The sequence below is a fragment of the Pithys albifrons genome, chromosome 10 (genome assembly GCF_047495875.1).
Source record: "Pithys albifrons albifrons isolate INPA30051 chromosome 10, PitAlb_v1, whole genome shotgun sequence".
NCBI classification, from domain to species: domain Eukaryota; kingdom Metazoa; phylum Chordata; class Aves; order Passeriformes; family Thamnophilidae; genus Pithys; species Pithys albifrons.
In genome coordinates this window covers 12,343,725-12,371,066 of record NC_092467.1, presented here as the reverse complement: position 1 = coordinate 12,371,066, position 27,342 = coordinate 12,343,725, and the positions used below count along the sequence as shown (strand labels likewise).

Below are 27,342 nucleotides of genomic sequence, written 5' to 3'. Positions count from 1 at the left end.
TGTCAAATACAAATAATTTGCATTTAGAATAATAGGTACAAATTTCTTTGGAAGTGTTCATGTTTGTGTACTTGCTGCTAATACATCTTTAGTATTCATTTTACATTCTTTTTTGGGTATATTATGCTTTTTTATGAAGTAAACATTAATGAAGTCATTTACTATGACATAACCTAGGTGTTTTTAATTACCTAATTTGTTAGACCAACTGATTTCACAGATACCGCTCTGAAAGCATCCATTTTAGAATATTGATATTCTGCCTACTTCCAGGTCTTCAATAGGAATTTTGGGTCTTGAGTCTTTCTTTCAAGAGGTTTGTGGGGATGGGTTGCTTGGCCTTTTTTGTTATTTTGGTGGAAGGATTTATTGGTTGTGGGGTTTTTGCTTCATGAAGACCAGAGCTTCAAACTAGTAAATAGTATAGAAACTTCATCTATGAAAACACTACATCCAATTGTCCATTTCTGTGATCTAAAGTCAGCATGACCCATGAAAAAGCATTTACCTCAGTCTGGAGAGAACCTGTAATTAATCCAGACCAAAATTTTTTAATCATCTCAGTGGATACCATTGTCATTTCACAAATCAGCAGTGTTAATTGTTACTAGACAATGCCTAATGTCTGAGTAACACCGCCTGAAGATACAGGCACAGTAGGAGTGATGGATCTGGCTTAGTTTGGTTGTGTTGCTTCCCCTCCCTGTTTTGGTAAATTGTGTACAACTTCTAACCATTTTTTTGAGCTGAACCAATTTGTTTTTTCTTGAAATCATGACTCCTCTTCTGCTTTTCGCCTTTTTTCCCCCCAAGAGACACACAAATAATACATTCTGTTACAATTACACCTCTTTTTCAATTATAAAAGTGAGAGGAGCTGACAAAAATAGTCAGCATTGCCATGTTTGTAGTGTGCATTTCGAGATGTTAAGGTCTGTATGCCAGGAAGAATTGTGAAAATACACAGCAACAGTTTAAAATATGTTAGTCACTGTTAGAGCATGAAATTATCAGAATTGTTTATATGAGAAGAAAAAATTTCGTTCTTGATTTTGGTTCCACAAGAAACTGGTTGCTTTAGACCTCTGAAAATCCAGTTAATACCCATCTGGTTAAACACAGGTGTTGGTGACTTTGGCAATTATGTCTCCAAAGAAGAAATATTTAAATAACACCCTTGAGGAAGAAAGCCTTTAACAATACTTATTTTTAGGTTCTTTTTGTTTGTTTGTTTTTATTGAGAAATACAATCAACTTCATTAACTAATGCAGGGCAGTTTCAAATAATGTTTCCTAAAGAAAGGCTTGTTTGCCTGTGGCTGAACACAGGTCATCTACAATCAGTGTATTGAAGGGTGAGATTCCCATGAGATTATTTTGTGCAAGTGATCAGAAGCAGTGACTGAAATACCTAATACAACTGTGTTCTCTGAAGAAAGGCAACTTTCAGAATGGACAGTGTCTTACTTTTATAAGTTGAAAATAGTGTTGAAATGGCTGTTGTCTCTGGTTACCTTTATACATGTGAGCTTCTGAAGTCTGTTTTTGTAACATTACAAGTGCATGTAGAACTGTTGACCTTGAACTTTGTTTTCTGTGTTGGCTGAGAAAGTAACCAGTGAGGAATATGAGAAAAAGCTGTTCCTTTTCTGAAAAATGGGAAATTAAAACTTTAGAAATAACCATCAGTTTCTCATTAGCTACAATGCAAAGCAAGTCCGTTGATTTGAAGCCTTGGATGACTTGATTAAGCCTCAAGCTACTTTTGAGTGAGTGCACCTGAACTGCTGGTTTTTTGGTTTTTAAAGCAGTTAAATTTCACTCTCTTTATTTCAGCCTTATTTCATTGGTATGTTAGGTCTGAACCACACGTACTGATTATTATCAGTCTTGGAAGATTTTTTAAAAGTGATTGCTTACACAGAAAATTATAGTTCAAGATTGCAGACATTTCCATCAGTGTTAAGCTGAATTTTAAAAATGATCTCGTCAGCTGGGGCTCAAATTTGATGTCTGGATGAGATCGCAGATACGACAAGCTGTTCAGCTTCCCTCCTCCCAGTCCTTGAGCAGCTGTGGATGCTGCAGTTAAGCACAGACGTCATCTTTCCAGTTTCAGAGCAAGAAAGAGAAGAGCATTTAGGGAGAATGATGTTATCTGACAAAGTAACACTGCTGAAGAATATATTGATGTTTGGATTTTAAAGGCTTTTGTGGGAAACTAACTTGCAGGATAGTATTAGAAAAGGCTTAATGAAGTGAAAGAGGGTTATAAATGGAGGAGCAGACAACATGAATTTTTGAGGTAAATATGGATTTTAACAAACCACTTATGATAATCAGGACTGGTGAAACTTATCTCCAATTCCAAAGATCTAATCAGCAGGAAAGGTTTGATTAATATACTATGAATTGTGATTCTGGTAACTTACCTCCTTATTGAACCAGAATTTTCATTTAGATGTGTTCTGCATTGCTCTTTCCTCTATAAATCACTAGAAAAGAATTTGGAAATAAGCCAATTTCAGTTATGGAAAAGCAACTGTCTTGAGCAATTTTTGTTTCAGTGGCTGCTTTTGATGTTGTTTCTAGCAGTTTATATAGGCAAGTAAAGCACAGGACTATCTTGTTGAAACCCCAGAAGAAATAAGAATAGGTTGAGGTAAGTCACACTTTTTTTAAGCTTTTTAAAAATAAAAATCAGAAGTGCAATCTAATTTACTTTGTAATGGGATATGGCAAGGCTGTAAAAGATAAGCCTGCCTTTTATTAGGTGCTATCAGATAAATAGTGTTGCGACTATGCATGATGGTATACAGGCCACAATGTAGGTGTTTCTGTTAACTTACACATTGTAAGATGGGAGTGAGACAAACCTGCATAACACTAAGTGAAGCCTTGATCAAATTTATATGTTATATGCATCTTACTTGAAGTGACATGATGCAAACATACTACAAATTTCATGAATTTGTAATGAATGCACTATGTGCTCTTACCCATTCCAACAGAGCTTCCAGAACAGGTTACTGAAATGACATGAAACAGTGGTATAAATGTTAGATGTCAGGTTGTGAGCTGGGGAACAGTATTAGTCTGTACTAAATAGTCCGTCTATGTAACTGTGCAATCCCATCAGATAGTACTTTCATAATGGGTTTAATCCATGCCTTGGGAAAGGAATCCCAAGATAATTACTATCCCTTTAAACAACTTAAAAATATGCTTAGGACTGGTTTATATTTGTTGTTGTTTATTTTTAAAAAATCCATAAAACAAAAACAAACCAATCAGTGGTCATTTTTTGTTTCTATTTTTTAACCACTCCTAACCTGACTAAAAATTATCTTCTGTGTATTTACCAGGGTAAGGATGATCCAGTTGAGGGACCTATATAGGTAATTATGCCCAGTCCCAAAATGTTCCTGACAAGTTCCCATCACAGATACTGCAAGACAGCACCCACAAAGTTTACTCTGTAGTCAATACTAGAACAGAAAAGTTCTATTCCATGCCACCTTTACCTGCATAGCTTTGGATTACATTTTAACCATCTAGCATGCATGGACAAAAATAGATAATTCAAAGAAATTTTAAATTTTACCTGAATATATTTTTTTAGGACAAAATGTGAGCTTTGACCCCTTATCAGTAACTGGAGCTACTACCACTGTGTAGACATCCCCACAGGGTATCTCAGTGATATCGCAGTGACTTAGGCCTGAGGTGGGGGAACAGGTGAAATTGCCTTTTGAGCCACGTAAATCAGTGTTGTAGTTTATTGTTTCATCAGAAGCTCTCCAGAACACCCTGATGCCATTATTGCTGAGTCTATATAGCTTCACCCCAGAAGGGCAGCAAGCACCTAATAAAGTAAGAAATAATTAAAAAATTGTGAATTTGCCATATGTAATGAATTCCTAGAGAGTGCATTTTAAACCAAATTGTTGTGATTATCAGCATTTCAGTGAGAAATTATTATTTCACATAACATAAAAATAATTCTTTAACTAGGAAAGAAAATGTTTTATCGCTGATATTATGAAGCTGGAATTTAGCCATTGTTTTTCACATGTGGAATGCTTTTGCTCTCACTTGGCATGAGCCCCACTTTAGAGTGCCCAGAATACATTTGAGGTCTTTAAAATTTAACTATGCCATAGCATAATTTAAATCATTTATTCTGGAGCAATGTTATCAAAACTTTATATGGCCACCTGATGGCTCCCATAAGAACGTGTTTCAAATTATATGAAAATAATCCACAATGGATTTATTTAAAAGAGGGAGCTGCAACTGTATTAACTATGTATTGAATTTCAGCTGTGCTATCTGTATGAGGGGAACACTACAGAAAGTACATTGTGTATTGAGTCTTTTTCCTCCCAATTGCATTTACAATTTACGTACTGGAAGAATATCCCTGGTATGTGCAACTGGACGTCAGACCCGTTTCACTAATTGCTTTCAGAGTTACTGTATAGTTGGTGCCACACATGATGCATCCCAGGAGGCAATAGTTCTGAAGAGTGTGACACTTTGCCTGTCCTCTTGGAGACTCCAGTGTTGTTACATATGACTGTGCACCCATCCCAGCAGACCAGCTGATATTTGTTACAGACTGTGTCACTTGGGTTAGTATCAGGTCATTAGGGCAACAAGGAGCTTAAAGAAAAGAAAAAATAGAGAAGTCAGTTTTGCTTTGGACTTGGAAAATGGAAGGTACTTCGTTAGGTTGCAGCCAGAATTGTACGTGATCAAGAGCAAAGGAATGAAGAAGTGCATGCTTCTCAGGCAAACACTAGCATGCTGAAAAATACTTGACTTTGCTGACAAGCTTCTAATAAATAGAATGTCAATATGAGTAAGATCAATTTGTCTGTAACAGTGGGTTATAACCCTGGAATTACTGTAACATGATCATTCGCCAAGATTCTAAAAATTACTAAAATTTTTCATCAGAATATCAGAGTACATCTGTAGTTTCATTAAGCAGGGTCCATCTCTACCCCTCAAGTCATATAGCTCAGTCCAGCTCTGTCTCTTTAAAGTCTATAGTGCAAAGTGACTGCAGCCAAACTGCCTGTTAAAAATAGACCCTGATACAGTCATTGTTGTACTGGGCCTGGGGACTGTCTGGCTAAGTGGTAGAGGACAAAACTCGGAGAAAATTAATAGCAGGAGTGGTGGGTAGGATGTGCTTTAATCTGTTCTTTACACTGCTTATTTGTTGACATGGACATTAACTCATTGCTTCTCGTGGAATTATTAAATATCAAAATGCTGACAAGGAAGTTATGCCTTATATTAGTGGCTTATGTTATTACATTTTAGTTAGCTGTGCCACAAGATAATTGGTTGCATTAAGGCTTCTCAGTATGTGGCAACTGCCAAGTGATCCTTCCTTCTGACATGCACAAAGATACAGACAGGTTTACACAAAGGACATCCAGCAATAGATGGTACAATATGCACACCCTGCAATTGAAAAAGAAAGCAAAAAACATATAAGGAGTCATAGAAATTGTTTTAATATTATGCTGGTAATATACAATTCCCACATACCGGTCTCTAAAGGGACACTGTAGCTTGGTAAGCTCCGTCCTGCTGGTGATCTTGCTATAGCACTAACAGAGAAAACAGATCCACAGGGAAGATCAGTTAAGGTACAGGAACTTCCAGTGCTTGTGCAATGCCAAAGTCCAGCCTCTCCTCTGGCTGTGACAACATACGTAGCTTCTTCATTGTTAGATTGCCACTGCACACCGATTACAGAAAGACCCTCCTTTGAGATATTTTTAATTTCAGGACTGCAGGGAGCTGAAATATTTCATATTAACAGTATGTAAATGGTTGTTTATGCATACTATGTAAGTTATACATGAAAATTAAAATTCTATTTAGAACTGACAAACTACTTTGGAAAAGTGTATGATCTTATATGCTTACTCCTGGTGAGAATTTAGAACTTGTGACAGAACTGACAACATAAGGAGTTTGTGTGCAAAACCAGAAATAAATTGTAACTCTGATTTTCAAAATATTGGAGCTATCAGAAACTTTCAATACCAATCTGGTTTTAGGTCCCTGCTTACAGTGTATTTTTAAAGACTTCCAGTTTTGGAGGGTTGGGATTTTTTAATTTCCATCAGTTACAGTAATTTAGCACTCCAGTAATGCTTTTCACCCATGAATCCCCATAGTGTCTAATAATTGTCTCCTTCTAAAGGAAAACGAGTGATCCCAATACCTGTTGCCACGTGGGTGGGCGCACACGATGTGTTGCTGCCCCTGGCCTCGCTGAAGGAGCGGACGGTGATGCTGTAGCGGGTGTTGCACTGCAGAGCCGACAAGGTGCAGGCGGGGGCCGTGTCGTTGCAGAGCACCGCAGTGCTCCCGGCCGCAGCCCGTGTCTCGTACAGGTCGGCGCCTCGCACGGGAGCCCAGGTGACCCGCACGGTGTCACTGGACACAAACACGGCCCTGAAGTCGCTGGGGCAACAAGGCGCTGGGAACAGACAAGGCAGAGAGGGAAACTCGAATGGGAATGGAAAACAGGTATGAATAACAGACTCGTTTTGTTTATCTATGTGCTTCATGTCTTAAATCTCCAAAGGTGACCAATACTGTGCACACAGTCCCATGAATCCCAGACTTATTTCTTGAATTAATTCAGTGCCCTTCCTTCCAAACTGATAGAGGGCATCCTAATATTTAGGTCAGACACTATGTATCTTTGGTTTAAACTTTCAAAGCATCTAGAGGTTAAAAACCAACATTCTCAATTTTCCATTGAACTTGGTTTTGGGTTTTTTTTCATTTTCCAAGTGTGAAAACTCTCTGTGAGGAAGTTTAAGACTTTGATACACCCTTCCTGAGGTAAAAGAAAAAAAAAGTTTGTATGCACGTTATTGCACTTGACTACACAAGTCAATTGCAATTACAAATGTTTCTTTTTTTCAGACACTCTTTGTGCGTTTGGCCCAAAACCTGAATAAAAACAGGAGTTTACATTAGTATCTTCCCATAAAAATGTCCATAAACACAGTTAAAGGATCCAAATGAATTTGCAAGAATACATGGCTACTTACCAGTAGTGTAATTGAATACATCACCTAAAGGACTCTGCCCTGCCTTGTTATACGCAAAGACACTAATGAAATAAGTGAAGCCACAGTCTGACTGGAAATGACATTGAGTATATGATGTGTTGCAGTGCACTTCCAAGCCATCATCACTCTTCACAAAAACCACGTAATAATGACCAAAACTGACGCTAGACCATGATACCAGCAAGTGACCAGGTTCATCTTCTTCAATTGATATGTTTACTGGTGCACAAGGAACTAAAAAGAAAATTAAAAAATAAAGAAAAAAAGAATTTTAATGATAACATATTTATTGAACTTATACATTTGGTTAATAAAGGAAAATCAGGAATATATAGAATTATTCTACTCAGCTTGACCAGTTGCTCTGTCTTGTTCAAGCAAACAGCAATATTATCTCTATTTACAAAGTGTGCTACTTACATTTAGATGACAATGGGTATGATTTTTACAGAACAAAATAGTTGCTACCCTCATGTTTACAGAAAGAAATTCTGCTTAAGGAGCCCCTGTTGAACAGTGAAAAAACAGTGGCACCAGGGAGTATTTCAAAATGAAGTGGTGCAACATGTGCTCAAAACTAGTATGTTTGGATGATAATTGTAGTACTAGCTTGAATAACAGTTGGCATTCAAAAGCTTTTATATGTGAAAACTCTTTTTATGTATGTATGAAACTCACTGGCTGTGTCTCAGTAGAACTGTCCTTTGCTTAGGTTCCCTTTCTGGTGGCATCCCAAAATGTCACACTAAACTGCAAATTCCATGGCTTTTGCTTAAATAACATTTGCTTTATTTCTAGTTCAGAAAAGTGTAGCTTGCTGCTATTGGAATGAATGTACACGACCCCGCTAAAGCAGCGTTGGCTGAACTCACAGCCCACAGCTCAATAGTTGTCTGCTGTGTAAGACTGTCTTATCCCAGGAGATCCACCTCAGAGTTGCTCACATGATTGATCTCTAACTCCTATCAATAAAAAGTCAAAATGAGGCAGGTTACATCAAATAGCTAAGTAAGTAGTGTGTTGTGTCTTTAAAGTAGCACATAATAAAAAAAATTGTTTAGTCTTCGATTACATGGACAGTTCATTTTACAGGTCAGGAAGCAATAACCTCTGTGGTGCTGTAGTTGAAACAAGCAAGTTTTTGTCGTGACAATGGTTGATGATTTCTTAAGTTAGTCTAATGGTGCTATTTTGGCTGAATGTGGCTTTGTTGAACCCCTTTCTAACTAAAAATTAGACTTGACCTAGACTCAGCTCAGAGGCAGTCCTTAATCCCATTTCCTCACAGATTTGTTCCAATTTGTCACAGACCTAACACAGTAGGACAGATCTGTTATTCCTTACATTAGTCTTACACTCAGAAAATTAACTTTTTAACAGGTACTTCTGGTAAGAGGAAAATGCAGGCTTAGGGTTCAGCCAACAATATATACACCACTGCAAGGTTTTCTCACAGAAATATGAAGAAAGTTTAGGCTCTTATCCCTGAAATAGAAAAGAATATGGCACTGTTCATGCACAAAGGTCAAACCCAGAAATAACTATTTGAGAATCACTTGTAAATTGCAATGGACTAATATGCATTTGAAATGAAACAAACATATAATAAAATGCCATAAGTTATATAGGGGTCAGTGATACATACTAGTTTTTAAGGTTACTGCATCAGTGGGTTTACTGGATCCAGCCTCATTGTATGCTGTGACAGAAACGTAATATTCAGAGCTGCACTGGAGGGATGCCACCAAGCAGGAGGTAGAAGACGTGTTACACTTCAGTTTCAAGAGTCCACTGGAGGCTGTGATACTGTAAGTTAGAGCTCCTTCTGTTGGCATCCAAGAAACTCTTAAAGTACCACTATTTAAAGCTACTTTAACATCCACCGGTGCATTAGGACCTACGGAATATCAGTTTGAAACACATAAATACAACTTAGATTGTGCTACAACTATGTTCTTTTTCATAATTTGAAAGCAAAATACGTTTTTTGTGGTGCAGAACTTACTCTCATTTGTGCTAAAGTGACATTTTCTAAAAGAAATAGCTGCAATTGTCACAAAGCTTTCTGCTGAAACTACATACCTTATTTGAATATTTGCTTCTCAGTTAGAAAAGTCCTCAAATCAGTCTAAGCTTGTGTAATCCTTATCCACATCTGTTCCAGGCACAACTTTAGCGACGGTTAATAGTATCTTTGCCTCAGTAATATTTATTAAACATAGTCATGTCATCTGAGCTTTCACAAACTTTGAGACAGGGCAAAAATTTTATGATCTGGAAATCTCCTGATGTATCATAACACAATCATACACAAACATGAATACTTTCTGGTATATTGTTGCTGGGGTTTGTTTGTTTGTTTTGTTCATTTGGGTTTTTTTTTTAATGCTGACTTGGTTTCAGAAAAGAAAATTTCTTACTTGTTCTTTGGTTATATGTGAAATCATCTCCAGGCATCCCATTGGCATTCCAGGCATAAGCCTTGATTGTATAGAGAGTTCCTGGATCTAGATTTGTAAATATCAAGGAGGTATTGGTGGTGTTCTCCCTCAGCATTCTGCCCAAACCATCTGATCTCATGAGTGACACAGAGAACCCAGCTGCCATATGGACAGCTTTCCAGCTCACTGCAATGGAGTCACAGCTCGGAGAACCAACAGACAGAATCGGAGCAGACAGGACTGTTGGGGAAGAACAAAATCAAACTTTTGGGTTTTCAGCAGCACAGTTTAAAAGGGCCAAATTTGAAATGAATACACAAAAACAATAATCACCAACTCTGAGAGAAAAATTCAGTGACAACAAAACCAGAAAAATAAATTAATGCAAGAGTGGTAGAAAGTGATTTGTGATGCATCAACTATTATAATACAGATTTTGTAAAATGAATGTAACAAACAGAAGGCATGAAAGATTGTGTATGTTTTGAAGTGTGAAAACAACTAAGAAGGTACTGTATTTCCTGTCCTCTAAGTTTTAAATAGGTTTATTGTGTTATACTTTTGGTTGTTTCTTCTTTTCTTCTATGCCTTCAAGTTACGTCTTCTGTTAAAGTAAAATACATATATTCATACAAATTCTAGTAAAACTCCCAATTCAGTATTTAACACACTGTCATAAAGTAAACCATTAATTCAGAGTCTTGTCCTGGTCATTAAGTCAGATGGCTAAATTCTAATCCTCAAAAACTGAAAGGAAAATATGACCAGTACAATTTAAATTATAAAAACTATAATAATTCAGTACTGGTACATGCATTAATACTTTATATTATAACAATATTACAGAATTTGAAATAAGAATTTGAAAATCTACCTGTTTTTGCTTTTTTGAAAGGTGAAGGCTGGCTTTTTCCTCCTGAATTTATAGATCTGATAGTGATTCTGTACAAGGTGGCAGGTTTCAGTCCCGTCACTGTGCCTGGAGAATTTTTAACTACAGTTTCAATGAAAGAATCTCCATCTTGTGCAGTCAACATGTAACTGGTAGCCCCGGGTACAGCTCTCCATTCCACTGTGATACTGTTGCTAAGTTTTGAATAAGCGTGATCTATAACAGGTATGTCTGGAGCTAAAATGGAATAATGGTAGACATGCTTAAGCTGGGCAACTAAGCCCTATGAAATGCTGAGTGCTCTGAACAGTCCACAAAGACAGAATGTAGGACAAATAGTCTACACTTTCTATGAATGATTAAAATTTAAGTTAAATGGAGTTTCAATGAACATTAACAAAATGCACAGTCTTGAGATATTCCAGACCAAATTTCATCTTTCAATAAAAATATTGTAGTACCCTGAAATCACTATTGAAAAATACCATTATTTAACCTTGGTTGCACTGAGAGGTGTTCTTTTTGTCTTGCTTTATGCAATTAACTGTATTAATTACTAACTAAAGCAATATATTTGGAAAAGAAGTGCATGTTTATAAAAGCAGTCTCAAATAGGATGCTGAATCATAGGCATTTCTATATCAAAGCAACATACAACAATCTAGTTGGGAAGGGATCATGAAGACTCATCTAACACCCGACTCAGAGCAGATATTAGATACACAATAACATGACAAATCAGGTATTGCAATGAAATGCTTTGCTGTTATACCATGCTGCACACCATTCACAAAGAGCTCTTGTGTACTGCAGACACAAAACCAGCTACAGATAGCATATTTCTTATTAATGAGTAATTTGTGTTCATAAATCAGGATTTTCACATTGGAATCAGCATTTGGAAAGCAAGTCCATATATTGCAACCTGCAAAACACTCACTAGAAGAGAAAAAAGGTAAAGTGAAGGTGTATCCCACATAAAATAGCAAAAGGAATGTAAAAGTATTTGGGATGAAGTATGTACCTTGAGGCAAACTCACTCATAGCAAGGCAGCTCATCTGGGATTTGGGGGACCCCAGCAAGTATTACACAGTCACTCAACTGTGCATTAGGTCTGCTCTCTTAGTTCCAAGCACCTTCTTATCAGTTACAGTCAGACACCCTCTGTCACCCCATTTGTAAAAATGGTGACAGATACTCTGTCCAGCCACAACTGTGGAATGTTTGCAGCTGTCCAGATACTGCACTATATAATTTTTGCCCTTTAAAATACTGTCTTTAGCAACAGCTCATAAAAATTTCTGTGCAGAAAATCCATATGGAGGTCTAAGGGAGTTTCTTGCCTATAACAGTCATGTAGAGAATATATAGCACATTTTGGTTACACTGAGCAGGATAAATACTTCTTTATATCTATTTTCAAATTTTATTGTAATAATTAATTTTATAAGAAATATTCTACTTGTAAAGTAATTCCTATTTCTAAAAATAATCAGCTAAATTATTTTAAAAACAGAATTTCCACAGAATATTTTTTCAATTACATTTCAGTGATGAAATAAAAAGACACTTCTGTTAATGTAGATTCTTCTTCAATACCCATCAGTGACTTACGTGCTACAAGTCCTTTTGTGAATGAAACAAAATTACTGTTTATCTGTTCTGGAAAATGTATAAATAGCTTTATATATGCTTTTGTAATGAAAGTGTAGGTGATTTTAAAAGCTGCAGTCTGAGCAAGCTGTGCGTGGCAGGTCAGGAAAGCATATTAAACAAGATGAGAGAAGAAAAGGAGCTAATCATGGTAATATTGAACCCAGTAGGAGAACCAGCAAAAGGCTTCAACAGGAACAGCAGATTTTCCCTACCAGTACAATGAAACATCAAGGATGAAATCCCAGCTATACAGAGGACAATGGAAATTATACTTCACAGTGTCTCTTAACTAACCTGTTGACTGCATAATATGTGTTTCTGCAAGAGTAATTCCATTCTTGTCAATGGCTTCCACTTGTATAGCATAAACAGTATTGGGAATTAGTGAAGTCAGAGAGGCTTTAAGTGTAACATCACTAAAATGAACCAGTAATGAGGGGCCTACAGTATTTACAGCTGTAGCTGTGACTCTGTAAGAAGAGGCTCCTGAAAACTTGGGCCACCTCACGGAAATGCTTCGTGATGTCACATCATATATAGACACAGACAAACCTAAAACAAACAAACAAACAAACAATTATCAAAACCCCTTTCAGTCATTCCTGAATTCAGTTAAGTCTTGACAAGAAAATTGTTCAGTGCCTTATCAAGCATCTATGTGACCTAAGTTTCAGACCATATATATTCTGCTGAATTTGGAGGGCTATTTCCCTTGTTCACTTTTGTAATCCATTATTACTGCAGCTCACTCTCATCATGCTGTGATGATGGCTATTTTTCTTAAAACCCCCATATCTGCAGTCTAATTGTTGTAAAAAATACCAGGTATAATCCATATGTCAATATACAAGCAGTGTTAACACTATTCCATACCTAAATAGGATCAACTGAATCAAACTTTAAAACAATTTTTGTTCATAAAGCTGCTAGAACTTACAGAATATTTTATTAAAAATCACAAGTGTGTGCTTTCTTCAGACCCATTAAAAAACAGGGAGGCAAAACCAAAACCAGAATACCATTGCGAAGATTTACCTGTGTTAGCTGAAAAGATCTGAAAAGGAAGATGTCAAAAAATTAGAAATACAATATGAAATATTTTATTTGAAAAGTTAAAAACCTAAAAATGTTAGTAACAGCAACAACTTGTAACTCTATGTTTTTAAACAAATTTTACCGATACATAGGCTCAGATTCTTTAAATATGGAAAGAGCATGCAACCAGTGAGATTTGGTACAGGTATGCAGATTGTACTGCTTCTTCATTTTCCCTCTGAATCCGCCTGTTGATCCCATTTTCAGTTGTTGACACACTTTGAAAGGTCTTGGATCCTAATATAGCCTTTATTTTTCACTTGTAAACAGGGCAAAAGTGTAATAGTAACTAAATGCCAGTGTGGAAGCAGGTGTCTGATAGTCTCCACCCCATCTTTTAGTTCACTTTTACAAAAGAACAGTATCATCGTTGAAAATAGTTTTAAAGCAAATGAGTTGCACTCACCATTTCTAGGCAGTTGAGAAGCAGTCCAATAAACAGTAATGACTTACTTTTCGCACCGCACATTTTGTCAGAGCTTGGTTGCAGCCTTCCCACGGGGATGAGCTGAGCTATCCCTGCAGTCAGCGGTGCTGTCTCTGGCAGGGCTGTCTCAGCAATGAGCGGTGCTGTCTGTGGCAGTGATGCCCCTGCAGTGCCCGGTGCTGTCTCTGGCAGGGCTGTCTCCGGCAGGGCTGTCCCTGCAATGAGCGGTGCTGTCTCTGGCAGGGCGGTCTCCGGCACGGCTGTCCCTGCAGGTTCGCTCCTCAGGTCAGGGAGGTCTCGCCGGGCGGGGCGCTCCTCCCCTGGAGTAGAGCGGGGCAGCGCACACCGAACCCCGGGGACAGCGCGGGTGGGGAGTGGGGTTTTCCCCCTTCTGGTACACGATGCAGTCTTTCTCTGCCTTATACAAGATTCATAAAACAATTAAGCCCAATGTAAACTTGAGATTTGCTCTTCAGCTCGTTGCCTACTGCACTTTTGTCTACTTACAAGGACCTTCTTTTCTGTCGGGAATGATGCCCTGGTGGCACTCCCCTTCGAATGGAACACTGCCATACCGACTGGGAACCACTCATTGCTTCGTACCTGTACCAGCTGCTGCTTCCCCTTTGACAACAAAACTTTATGTCTTTAAGCCGTAACTTCTGACAGCGACAACGAAGGTGTCGTTCTAAGACACGACAGTGGCTTTACACGAATGTCAAAGGGAACCCTGGGCCGCTTCCACGAGGGAGCCGCGGCTTTCACGCCTCTGGGACTCGCGACCACGGCAGGTTTGGCGCATCTCGCTCGGCTAGGCGGCCCCTCCCGCTGCTCCTCACATGGCGCCAGGAGCCGCCCCGGGATCACCTGCTGGGAAGCAGCAGGAGGCTCCTTCCTCAGGAGACGAGCCCGGGGCAGCGGGCTCTTCTCCAGCACGAATTTGGGTCCCCATCGAGCCAGAGGAAGGAGCTCGGCACCCGAGGGGCCGGTCCGGGCTGCAGGAGCGCGCCCCGCCCAGGAGCGGGCAGTGCCCGCCGCCCGGCCCCGCCCGCCGGGCCTGAAGAGGGAGGAGGGGGGAGCGCTGCCCGGCGGGATTGGCAGCAAGATGGCGCCGGCCGTGCGGGGGCTGAAGGGCGCTGTGTGGCAGAGTGCGTGAGTGCGGAAGCGAGTGCGGGGCTGCTGCCCCCGCGACCGGGAGTGCCCCGGGACCGCTCGGCGTGCGCGGGCCGGGGTATCCGTGCCCGCCGTGCGGGGCCGGGGGCGCCGTGCCCACCGAGGCGGGGCCGGGGCCGCTCCCGGCGCGGCCGCGGCCGCGCTGCGTGTCAGAGCGGAGCGGGAGAGTGCGGCCGGGCCCGGGCGGCGCTGCGGGAGCCGAGGGTGTGTGCGGCGGAGGTGCGGGTGGCGGCTGCTCCCCGGCTGCCACAGTCGGTGACTCCGCGCGGGGGAGCGGCTGCTCCGCCCTGCGGCGCCGCGGGGGTGTCCGCAGTGACAGCGCCTGCACAGAGACAGAGGCGCCTGTGCCTTGTTCCGAGATAAGGGTGAGCTCTGCGGGCTGTGCCCCGCCGGGTCGGCTCTTGGAGAGCTTAAACCTGAACTCAGCTGTTCAGGACTGCTCTGGTGCATCCGAACTGGCAGTTCTGGAGAGCGCTCCGGCCTCGGAAGGGCCTCCCTGGTGTGTGTCACGGCACTGCCCGCTTTGTCTTGGGCTTCTCTGTTGTGTTGGTTTTTTTCAGTAGAAGAAGCTGAAGGTGTTCCCAGGTAGTCTGACAACTAAACGGCAGATTTTTATCTCCATGTTTAGGAGCAGGTTCTGCTGGTGTTTGTTAAAAAAATCAAGTTGCAACTGCTCCCTTCCTTGCTGGAGTAGGAGAGCTCAGGAGTATTTCACGGAGTGTGAAACCTCTGGGGTGAGGCATTGGCAGCCGCTTCACCCCGGCCTTAATGAGACTATGACTCCCTGAGCTGCTCAGCCAGCCTGGTGGCTGTCACGGAAAGGGGAAGGTCCTGCTCGTCTCTTCTCTGCGTTTTCCTCCTCTGCTTCCACCTGAAAGCTCTGATCTGCTTGCTGGTGTCCCTGAAAGAGGATATAGAAAAAGGAGAGAGGGAGCAAAGATTGTCCCTCTGGTGTTCAGTGCCCAGCTGCTGGCATCTGTACCCTGCTTGTATGAAGTAGATACCTTTGTTTAAAACTTGTCCTTTAGAAATCTCTACTTTTGCTGCTTTGCTTGTCCCGTCTTGCTCGGTTAAGTTATTTCTGCCTTTGACTGCAAAGCCACTATTTTGCCCTGAGATGTTTTGTAGAAGATTTGTACATCAAAAGAAAGGAATGTGATCACAGCGTTACTGTGTTATCATGACCTTTAAGGACTTGTGAAAATGGAGTTACCAGTGCAGACAAGACTGTGAGGAACGGGAGATTAGAGTGATGGTGAAGCAGCGTGAATAACAAAACATTTGTATTGCAAGCTTAGTTAAGAGGCTTTTTATAAGAAGAATAGTTACTCTTCATTGTTGTTGCAATGGAAAGATAAGAGTGACAAACTAGTTCAGGCACTGTGGGCACTTTGTTTATGGGTTATTGAAAGCCATAAACTCCTGCTTCCTAATGGGTCAGCGAACATGTAGAGGGTTGTTTTTTAAGGCTCCTTTGTCTGAAAATAGTGTCAGTGATGCTGTGGCAGTTTGTGTCAATGTGTATCTTGTTCCTGCTCTGTGAATAGGAACAGAAGTTGTACCTGTGGTGTGCATACAAAGAGAGTTGTACCTGTGCTTTGTCATGGTACTGTTAAAACCCCTTGCCATTGTGTGAATCTTGTTAGGTGCACCTTGTTAGGTGCAATTTTAGATTGAATTGAAGCAGAAGTGTGTGGGAAAGTTAATTCACCCAAGTTTGTTGTCAGTTAAGTTCACAGTTATGGGGGCAGGGAAAGCCACCTGTATTTAGGAGGCAGTAGTACCTGTGGATAAAATCATGGCATTGAATGTGTACAGCAACTCTCCGTGTTTATCTGTAAATAAAGTCCTTTCCACAAGGAATTCTGTTGTAGACTTGTATAATAGGTTCTGCCCTAGTCATGGATAGCTATATGAATTTTTGTAAGTAATTTAGCACTTCTGCAAATTTATTTTTTGTAACTCTTGCTTACAGTCCTTTCTTCACAAAGTGTGTTATAAATGGGTCCCTAACTTTGCCAATGTGTGGTTTCCTTTTTTATAATTTTTTTCAGGTAGAGATTTAGCAGTCTGCTGTTCCTTCAGGGTTGTGTATAGTTCTTATCTAGATCAGGAAGTAAAGGTAGATGAAAAATACCTTCCTATACCAGTTGACTATATTGAGAGAAGATAAAACCAGAAAAGATTGTTAGGATGCATGGCTGGTATGAAATTTGTGAGAAGAAAATGAAAGCTTGGACAGAAATGGAGCACTAATCATTCCTGGGCTTATGATGGTTTTTGATGTGTTCAGAATGTTTGCTGGCGACCAATGAGGTGATTTTGAGAGACTGTAAACCAGCACGGGTCAGTTACTGGGGTGAAGGAGCTGCAGGTTGAGGTAAAAACAAATAGTTGGAATGTTGCACGGGTGAGTACACTGTGTCTAGTACCTATAGCTTGAAATAAAGTTTCTGTCTATCATGGGAGACTATTGACTTCTGTTTTTTAATTACAGAAATGAGGTTCAAGACAACTGAATGAAGAATTTGTATGTTCTGGTTTATTTTACAGGCAAACAAAATAAAGTATTAAAAATAGGTTCGAGATCTTGGACAGGGTTGTTAGGGACTCAGTTTATTAAAAATAACTCTGTGTAATCCTAAGGACTAATTAACAGGCAAAAGTGTTTTTGGAAAATATGGAGGTTAATAAAACTTCCATGAGGCTAAAGATTTGTTATTACACCTTGTGTACAGACCTAGAAACAGGAAGGGACAGTTTGTGGTCAAGAATTATGTGGAGTTTTATCAGTGTGGGGTTTTTTATCTTTCTGTTTAGGCCTCTGAACATATGAATCTAAATGGGTGAATCTTGTTCAGTAACAGTTTGTATCCTCTAACTGGTAAATTGTTTCTTCTTACAGAGCTAAAATCAGCAGTATTTGATGACTTCAAGAAAGAGGAAGAGTGGAAGGTACAGTTTTGTTGAGATTTTTGTAAGAATGTTGTCATGACTTGAACAAGAAATCTGTATCACCAAGTAGAGAACAAATAAATAAACTTAATGGCTGGTATTTTCACTTAAAATGGTTTCTATCCAAGTAATGGATTTGAGTTTTGGTAACTCTGATCTTTGTATAATACATATTGAAAAATCTAAAGGCTAGTATAGGGAGCACAAATGGTTAGTGTTCTGGTTTTGGTGTGGGTGGGGTTTTTTTGTTTGTTTGTTTTTTAGTTTTGAAAAAAATAGAAACTGTTTTTGTTTGTCTTCACTTTTCTTTTGGAAGATTTGTACTTTATTAATTTCATTAATTATACTGCACTCCAGTACATTTGGCTTTTCACCTGTTAGAGCTGCTTAAACTATAAATCAGTTTGAGAGTAAGTACAGATGTATTTAAGGAGGCCGTGGGGTAGATTAGCAGGAATTGAAAAGGCTAAAGTGAAAGTTTCAAAGTATTTTCTAGTATGAACAGGGGAGACAAGCTACCTATTTAAGATGGAGCTCATCTTTGGGTATCCTGTATGTCATGAGCTGCCTCCTTCTGCTGTTTGAGATCAGTGTCCTCCTGCAATGTTGCTGTATGCAGGGAATGACAATATATAGAGTAATAAAATAGCTGTCAGCTTCAAATTTCCATGGTAACTTAAGGCAATAATGTGGGTTTACTATAGGTGATTAACTTATCTAAATACTTGTGTGTGGTTTTTTCTTTTAAATGTTTAGATAATGCTTTTAGATGATTACACTACTAAATTACTGTCACTGTGCTGCAAAATGACTGATCTACTGGCAGAGGGTATCACAGGTAAGTGTCATTCTTATTAATGTACAGATGGCAATATCCTGGTAAGAAAAAGGGAGAGTAAAAGAGATGAAAAAAAAGTATTTATTTAGTTGCTGAAGACAACTAGCTGTGGGATATTAGACTAGTAGACTTTCTGGCTTGTACAGTAATTACCTATGATTTTTTTTAATGAAGAAAACAAATGTTTCTCTGCCTTGAAGTTCAAATCCTTTTAAAAGTATGCTTTCCTTAAAGATTGGTGTAAGGCTTTGTTTGTTGTTTGGTGTTTTGTGCTTTTAAGATTTTTTTTTTGTTTGGTTGGTTGTCTTGGCTTTTGGATTTGGGTTTCTGTGGGTTATGTGTGTGGTTTTTGTTTTGGATTGGGAGGTGAGTGTTTGTTAATGCCTGGTTTTGAAACTGAAATAAATACACAAAATGCACATGATCTTGTTTTTAATTAGCTCTAGGTCTAGATTTTTAGAAATGCATTTGTAAGAGGGCATTGTTTAGACTTGGTTATTTTTTCCACAAGTAGCAAGACTTTTCTTATTCCAATTATTCAGTATAATATGATTATTCTGAAAGTATAATAACACAGCTGTATCAATTTCACTTTCTGGAGTGTGTTTTAAATCATAAGAAGTACTACTTATCCTTTGGGGGAAACTTTCAGTGAGTATGTATCCTCTTCATCAACAAGAAACCTTTTATTTTTAGTGAGTGCACTGCTGAAAAGAACCTGTCTTTCAACATCCAGATGTCTGACATTACTTATCTTCCTTGTTCCTCCCCCACAAAATTTCTGAGCCACAAATCTCTCTGCATTCTCAAGCTGGTGCACTGCAACACTGTATAGTGATGACTTTATTAAACAGAGAAAACCAAGTTGAGTGAAGCTCATTTGATGAAAATACCTAATTTTTGCCTGTAATTATATTGAAACAGAGTAAGTGCCCAGGAAATAGGAAAACAAAGGACAGAAGAGGCTGTAGTCCAAAATGATGCCCTGCATACCTTTGCTCTCCCTCTCCTTCATTGTGTTGTACAAAACCGTCTTGCCAAGGCTGTTCTCTTGCAAGACACTCTGCACTGGGCCCCATAGCTGGAGCATGTTTGCCTTGCCATATCTTTCTGTGTGAGGGCAAAACCTGCTTGTGTAGAATACCCAGGAAAAAATTAATCCTACAGCTTCAGTTGTCACTGGGCTGAGAGTTGAAGTCTTGTGGTAACTTAATGTATTTAAAATAGCAAAGTGAAAATCAAGACCCTCTTGGCAGAAGGTACATCCTTGTCCTTAATATTGTGGACAACTTGATTCCTATTACTTTACATATTTTAGTATAGAGTTTATAAAAATACAGTGCTTTCCTTAAAGATGCATAATGCTCTTAATTATAAAAATGTATTATTTCTTACTTTATAGTGGTGGAGAATGTGTATAAAAACCGTGAGCCTGTCCCACACATGAAAGCAATATATTTAATAACTCCCACCAAAAAGGTTAGTATTGTAAAGAAAGTGTTGCAGGGTCTTTCAGACTCAAAAAACAATCTTATTTTAAAATGTTTCATTACTGTGTACAGCTAGGCAGTACTTAACTTCTGGATTTTCTGCAATGTTCCTCTGTGTGATGCTTTATTTCCCATAACAAAAACACAATGCTGTGCCACCAGAGTGCAAACATGTGCCTTCTGATCAATGGAGGCACTGTTTCATTGCTTAGCTATTGTAACCTCACTGAAAAAGATGTTGTATCACATAACGATGCAACAAATTAAAAAAAATAGAATTCAAAGTAATGTCTTTATTAAGAGATTTCTGTTACTTCCTAAAAGTTTTTGAGAGAAAAAATCTCCGCACTGTTAAAAGTGGAAAATTATGCAAGTACTATGATTTGGGTGCTTCCTAAAGTGATCTTGGAGCATTATTGACTATCTGTAATTGTTACTCTGGGTGTGGAATTAAAAATCTTAAGGGTCGTCTTGTATGTTGAAATGCAGTATTGCTAAGAGGGACTTGGTAATAGGGCAGGAGAAGGGAGAAGCTTTGTCTGGTATGTGAAACACTGTGATGATGTTGTTTTTTCCCTTATTTTTCCTACTCCCGTAAGTCTGTAGATGGACTTATTGATGACTTCATCACTAAATCATGCAGCAGATACAAAGCAGCATACGTGTATTTCACTGACTGTAAGTAAGCTTTTGATTTGTAGTTTGATAACTTTATGTAGGTAAATAAGTAAACTAATTTCTTTCCTGTAGTTGAGTACCTGAAAAGTTTGGGTCCTGTTTCTTACAAGATGATTTGAAACTCAAGTCATTACCCATATATTTGGGTTGCTGGGTTGTGGTCGCCATGCTGTGTGGCAGTAGTAATTTCTTTCATAATTACCAGTCTTGATTGTTGCACTCCTCAGCTTTTAATTTAGGTCATGTGGTTTTATTTTTAAGTGTTCCAGTCTTCTCCTATGTTGGAGAGGTTGGAGGAAGACAATTCATGTAAAACCATGTATCTTTACATAAACAAAATAGTACTAAAAATACAAATGCATGAGAACTTCCTGCAAGAGCAGTGTGAGTAATTGGTTTTCAGGTAGTTCCTTCAGACTTGTGGGCCAGCTTTTTTGCTTACCTGGAAGGAGGGACCTGCTTAGCCCTTGCATGTGGAATATAGATTGCACAGCAGAGGCAATTAGTGCGATGGGTTAATGGTGTTGATGTGACTGTGTGTTCCTGCAGTCAGTCAGCATGACTAAAATGGCTGTAATGAAGGGAAAACAAAAAACCCAAACATGCTGCTGAAGGCAGACACTGAGTTGTGACTGTCTTTGTGGATGTCTGTGCATGGTGTGTATCTGCTACTGTGTGTTCTCAAAGCAGTTACCAAATTACTGCCCAAAACTCTTGGTTTCTTGTTTCATTTTATGCTGAAGCAGCAGTTACTGTTCTGGAAAAATACTGCTCTCTTGCTGTATGTTCTTTGGTTGCAAGTGACAAGCTTTCAGTTTGAATACTTGGCAAAACTTTTCCAGTTGAGATGAATAGCTCAGTGTAGCTTGGAAAGGCAGTGGAATACATTTGAGTTCTATAATTAAAATCCACATTTCCGTGTTTTGCTTTTAGAGATGTACACATTATTTCTCTGTTTAGCCCTTTTTGTAGCTTGGGAAATGTTTTTTCTTTTCTATGTGAGAAGAAATAGCAGAATCTTTTGCTTTGATAAAATCAACATCCATCATAGCTGCACAAGTTCACTTGCACAGACCTAGTAAAAACTGAACAGTGGTGCTTTTTGAACAACCCAAAATATTGGTTATATGTTCTTTATCACTTTAGGAAGAGTTGGCAACTTTTTTTGTATTTTATTGTTAATTGATCCTTAATTTAGAATTGTCTGTTTTGAATGATGTAAGCATATAAGTGAGCTGACAGCTGGAATATGCAGAAATTATTTATACTTAAAATCTTTTCTTTTCTCTAGTTTGTCCTGACAGCCTCTTCAATAAAATTAAGTCTTCATGTGCAAAATCAATTAAGAGATGCAAGGAGATCAATATTTCCTTCTTCCCTTATGAATCTCAGGTAAATTTAATTCTTGGTCTTAACAGCACAATATAGTCTGGGGGATTATTTGCTACTGTTGCTGACCTAGGAAACAATGAAGTAGAATGTAGCTTCTGACTGACAAACTGTATGTGAGATCTTTTGCCATTTTGGTACATTTCCAGTGTTTGTCTGTGCTTTTCAGATAAAACAAATGCCCTCCTACTAAGTTCACTCCTTGCACTTGGCCTGTTTGCAAGACTTAGTGTCAGTTGCAGTAGGGAGGTTAAAGAAGGAATCTGTTCCCTGTGAGAAGGCAAGGATTCTGGTTTGTCTTCAGTAAGCAGTGGAGTTTGTTACTGCTAATGCTGAGGTGTTACTTTGACTGACTAGGTAGGCTGGTGTGTAGGAATAGAAGCAGGACTAACTGCTTGGTGAAAATCAGGAAAGAAGAGCAAATGAATTAAGAAAATTGAAGGGGAGTGGAACAAAATGAAATCCTCACAAAAAAATAGGAAACAGAAACTACCACACCCTGACAGACTTTTCAGTGAGAGGAGAACATGGAAATCCCTGTTTTCTCAATTAAAAATTTGAGTACACCAATGGAAGCTAATGAGTGGTTTCCATGTGCAGCCACACAGTGGGTGTTGTATTGAGTAATTTGCTGCTGATGCTCTTTGTCAGACACAGAAGGCTGACATGCACACTGATACTCACTAATACAGTGAAGCCTCCAAACACTGTCCAGTACTGAGTTGTAGAACTAACCATGAACGTTCCCCACGTCAAACTTTGCGAACGTGCCAAGGGTCACAGCTCTCAGTATACCAAGTGGCAGGTGAATACAGGAGAGGTTGATGCTGGCAGTATCTCACTGTAATGCAGTTTCCTAGTTGGAAGACACACTCCTTTTATTATAGAGGGTTTTTTATTATTTAGGTTGAGAAACCATCAGAGAATATGAGTGTGGTGGCTTGTTTATTTTCTCTCCAGTGAGGCTGATGTTCCCAAGCTTTCAGACTCTTTTGGGGAACTCTTCCTAAGCTGCTCTTCAGAAAAAGTTTTGTAGCTTTCTCTACCAAATAAGGCCTAGGAAAATTTTGTGGTCCTGGTTCTCTGGAGGACTCTCGGTCAAAGTAGAAATTGCGACTTGTTTTCTGATGTTGAAAAGAAGCAGCACATAGGCTGAGGAACACTCTTGTTGGGTTTTATGTAGTTTTATATTCTTGTTATTTTGGGTTGTGAGAACATGTTAACTGGTTTGGCTGCTTTCTGGGGTGCTAAGAGTAAATAATCAAACTGAGTTCTGGGCAAAGTCCAGGTGATTATGTACTTGAATGAAGCAAACATCTTTATCTGAATGGATATTCTTCTTTGGCTCTGTAGTTAGAGTCCATCTGAAGCTGGAGAAAATCCATTTACTGACAATGGGATTGTTTCCATGTTTACATTCCATTTTCAAAACTGTTGAAAAAGCTTTTCTTTGTAGCACTAAGCTTCTTTTATCAAGGTTCAATGTATTTAAGGAATTTCAGTTATTTAATGTAAAGTCTTCATGTAGTAGGCAGATACAATACGTAATACAATACAATACGTAAAATATTATTTTAAACAAATTTAACCTTGATACCTTCTATAATTGTTCTGTTACTGCATTGTGTGGCTCTGTACAAGGCACTGAAGAGTATTTAGTTCTTCCTGTTCTCTCTCTTTTGCTTCCTTCCATCTGAACAGGCAGTAAGCACTTTGAAAAATACAGTAATTTACATAGGAGGGGAGAGTAATAGGGGAAAAGAGAGCGAGAACAAGAAACAGATGAGCTCAGCAGGGCAGGGAAAGAGGAGTGAAGTGTGGGTTTGTTTTATCTTAGGTGTATTATGTATTATCTTCTTACAGCATATAGTTCAAATTATTAGCAATTTTTTTACCAGATGTTTTTGAAATGTGCAATTTAGGCCTTTTCTTTTGTTGCTGTTTGTACTTTACGTAGGTATTTACTCTGAATGTCCCAGATGCATTTTACCGCTGCTACAGCCCAGCTCTGGAAAAGACAAAGGATAAAGATGCCGTAATGCAAGTAATGGCTGAACAAATTGTCACCTTATGTGCCACACTAGATGAGAATCCAGGAGTGCGATATAAAAGGTGGGCAAAATTAGTGTTTCATAGTGCAATTGCTTTCACTTGTAGTGCTGACCACATTGTGTGGTCATAGGTGGAGGCTGCAGCATAGTTTGATGGGTGATTGTTTGGGTTTTTGTGTGTTTGTTGTTTTTTGGTTTTTTTTGTTATTGTGGGATAGTTGATTTTAATCCACAACTCTGAAATACAAAATGATTATAGGAACTTGTGAAGTGTAGGTAGAGCAGTGAGTTATTTCTCTATGTACCTTTGTAGAACAGTCCTTGCCATACTGTGTTTTGTTTCCTGTTTGGTCAGTGGGATGGCACTGATTCACTGTGTTCTTGTGTACCAGATGAATAATCCCATAACAGAACTGCCACTGTTCATAGGTTTGCAGCTCCACTTGGCATCAAGGAATTCATAAATTGCTGTGGGAGATGTGATCAGGATTTCATGTAGTAGAGATATTGAGAAGAATGCCTCTTTTGAGCTTTGAAAGGGAGTACAGATTAGTATCTTAGAAGTCAAAGTAGGCATCTGAAATTCTGCTCAAGAACTGCATTCTGTGCTGTCATGTGAAGTGGTGCCTTATTCTCTGCAAAGGTAACAAAGAAATAACTGCTTGTCTGGTTTTTTTCTTTTCTTTCTCTTTTTTTTCCTTCTTATTTCCTGCCTCTGAGTGAGACTTTTAGGTGCTGGGCCATATGCCAGCTAATGTCAGTCTTTTGGCTGAAGCTGTTTCTACTGTGTGAAATACCTGAAGCATTCAAAGAGTGAAAATATATTGGAAATACTTAGAATGGAGTTCAGAAACTGCCCATGAAACCAGAAGATCAATCTAGGGAGTTCTTTCTGTTTTAAAGGTAGCATCTTAGTGTACTGTGAAGAAATTTAAGTTATTTTGCATGCTTCCTTTTTTCCCAGTGGACCATCTGATAGAGCCAGCAAACTTGCACAGCTTGTTGAAAAAAATCTTGAAAACTACTACAGAACAGATGAGAAAAGCCAAATAAAGGTAGAAAGTGAACTAAAATGTTTGCTTATTTTTTTATAAGTCTGGGGAAAAAGAATAATCTTCAGAATATGCTTTGACAATAGCTTGTACAAACCCACATTTCATTTAATTATGAAGGCAACTAGTTGCCATTTAAGGTTTGGGGTTTTTTTGTGTATGTAAGCAACTTAGAGGTAGTAACTGATATAGTAAGTCTGTATGTCAGCTAATACAATTTGTGTGGTCAAACTGATTGTACTTGAGAAGTTAGCCCTGTGATAATGTAGGGGATGATACAAACATGAAGTGCATAAATTTTGTTTTAATCTTGGCTTCCATAAGGCCATGTGTAGAAGGGACTTCACTGCAGAATTAAAATGACTCCCTTGAAGGCAGCACAGATACACAAAGGTACAGCTGTTCATGTAAATTATGATTTTGATCTGTACCTACAGATCAGGGCTGATTAAGGCAGCTGCTTAAACACAAAATGTGGGGTAAACCATTCTGACTTGGTGACTTTCCACTCTACTGCAGAAATAAAAGTACCTGTTGCTACTGCCACTTTACTATCCCAAAATGAAACTTTCAGGTGAATGTTTGGAGATTTATTTTTTCTGTATTGTAGCACAGTATAGATAATCTAATCTGAAATACAAACAATGCAGTTACCTGTTGAAAGTCAGTGGGTGGCCTCTTTATTCCCCCTTTTACATTTTTTGTTCATTAGATGAACAAAATTCGTGTTGCTGAGAGCATTGCCTTAAAATTAGTATTTAAACCCATTGTATATAATTGAAATGCTTGTTTCTATTCATGTTGATAAACACTTGGACTATACTTCAGGATTTTTCAGTTATTTTTCTAAACATACCTGCAATGCTGTAACTTAATGTAAATAGATTTAACATGCACTAACTTTGTATTGTATGTCTTAGCTTCATGTTTGTTTGATGGCTTTTTAGGCTAAAACCCATTCCCAACTAATAATAATTGATCGTGGCTTTGACCCAGTGTCGACTGTACTTCACGAGCTCACCTTCCAGGCAATGGCCTATGATCTGCTACCGATTGAAAACGATACTTACAAGCAAGTACCTTCAAAAAAATCTAAGGCTTTACTCTTTATTATAAAATCTCTGGAATCATTTAGCTTAATTGGACCATGGCAGTGTTAGCTGCTTATATTACATAATGGTTGCTTCACTTATTAGCCTTTTCTCTTAGATTTATAATGTCACCTTTTTGTTAACTTCCTCACTTAGTTGAGATTAGGTAGGATCTAACTGTCATTTTGGTTAAATTTTGACAAATTGCATTTTTTTTAAAAAACAAGAACTTTGAAGTAGTCTTGAAGCAAAACCTTCAACAGTGCCCATTGAGATTCTCTAGATTTTCTTTCATGTTCTCAACATTTTTGGCATAACAAGACAAACAAGATCACTCATTGAATACTGAGAAAATGCTTGGTTATTTCTCAGGAATGCTCTCTTTTATAGCTCCACTCATTTAGTTTGTGTTGTTAAAATTCACGTTTCTATTCTAAGTGCACATTTCAGTAGTCATGTCCAGTTCATAAGCACTATTGGAGTAGTGAAACAATGATCTACATAAGTTACTTACTTTGCTGTCAGATCCTGACAACAAGGATTTTGATAGGACTTTGCTTTATGATGACCCACTACAGCAAATGAGAGCTGATAGCTTCATTTTTCAGTGAAGCAAACAGGAGTGCCTACATTTGCTGGAAGCACTGAGTGAATGTTTTGCTAGAAAGTGTAGAGTTCTATGAATCTCAAACTTGCTGGGTATGAAGATGTAGCAGAGTGTTTTATAGGTAGTCATGATCTGACTTTCACAATTAATCTTGTGATTCTTTTTCCTTCTGCTTTCTGGCCATATACACTGTGTGAGTTTCTGTAAATGTGGAAATATTGTGCCATGTGATTGCTGTCTTGCTTGCTTTGTTTATAGTCAAGTAGTAGCTGCCCTGGAATGCTGTGAAGTGTGTTGCATTTATATGTGAAGTAGTTTGTTCTGCTTAGTCTCTTTTGTTGGTGAAAGGGACTTCATTTTCCTTCAGTTATAAAATGTCTTACAGTACACACGG

The 27,342-nt window shown here is 38.8% G+C and overlaps 2 protein-coding genes across 3 annotated transcripts in view; one reads left to right on the top strand and one right to left on the bottom strand.

The window, feature by feature from the left end:
• Positions 1 to 1,355: 1,355 nt before the first annotated feature.
• On the bottom strand, positions 1,356 to 13,666 carry FNDC7 (fibronectin type III domain containing 7). Its single transcript, XM_071565655.1, has 14 exons — positions 13,604 to 13,666; positions 13,138 to 13,156; positions 12,397 to 12,654; positions 10,428 to 10,682; positions 9,533 to 9,793; positions 8,758 to 9,009; positions 7,092 to 7,346; positions 6,251 to 6,508; positions 5,566 to 5,820; positions 4,411 to 4,665; positions 3,605 to 3,865; positions 3,000 to 3,029; positions 2,433 to 2,495; positions 1,356 to 2,105 (listed from the first exon to the last, which is right to left on the bottom strand). Exons 1-13 carry the CDS (start codon positions 13,664 to 13,666, stop codon positions 2,458 to 2,460), a joined length of 2,460 nt encoding a protein of 819 aa, XP_071421756.1. The 3' UTR covers positions 1,356 to 2,105; positions 2,433 to 2,457.
• Positions 13,667 to 14,676: 1,010 nt separating this feature from the next.
• Positions 14,677 to 27,342, top strand: part of STXBP3 (syntaxin binding protein 3) — a 20,689-nt gene continuing 8,023 nt past the window's right edge. Inside the window, exons 1-9 of one of the 2 annotated variants that reach the window (XM_071565806.1) lie at positions 14,677 to 14,772; positions 17,703 to 17,752; positions 18,509 to 18,590; positions 19,993 to 20,069; positions 20,680 to 20,758; positions 22,050 to 22,150; positions 24,105 to 24,259; positions 25,163 to 25,253; positions 26,198 to 26,322. In XM_071565806.1, coding sequence (XP_071421907.1) covers positions 14,730 to 14,772; positions 17,703 to 17,752; positions 18,509 to 18,590; positions 19,993 to 20,069; positions 20,680 to 20,758; positions 22,050 to 22,150; positions 24,105 to 24,259; positions 25,163 to 25,253; positions 26,198 to 26,322 — 803 coding nt within the window. In that variant the 5' untranslated portion in view covers positions 14,677 to 14,729. Of the gene's footprint in view, positions 14,777 to 17,702; positions 17,753 to 18,508; positions 18,591 to 19,992; positions 20,070 to 20,679; positions 20,759 to 22,049; positions 22,151 to 24,104; positions 24,260 to 25,162; positions 25,254 to 26,197; positions 26,323 to 27,342 lie in introns of both variants that reach the window. The other variant, XM_071565807.1, reaches the window with a different exon arrangement.

Excerpts from the sequence above, each read along its gene's own strand:
- FNDC7 (XM_071565655.1), bottom strand. The coding sequence starts at position 13,666 with ATGTGCGGTGCGAAAAGTAAGTCATTACTGTTTATTGGACTGCTTCTC. Across the intron at positions 10,683-12,396 it reads ACATATTATGCAGTCAACAG|CTCCAGACATACCTGTTATA; the intron begins GTTAGTTAAGAG and ends ATTCCATTTTAG. Across the intron at positions 7,347-8,757 it reads TGCAGTAACCTTAAAAACTA|TTCCTTGTGCACCAGTAAAC; the intron begins GTATGTATCACT and ends TTTTCTTTTTAG.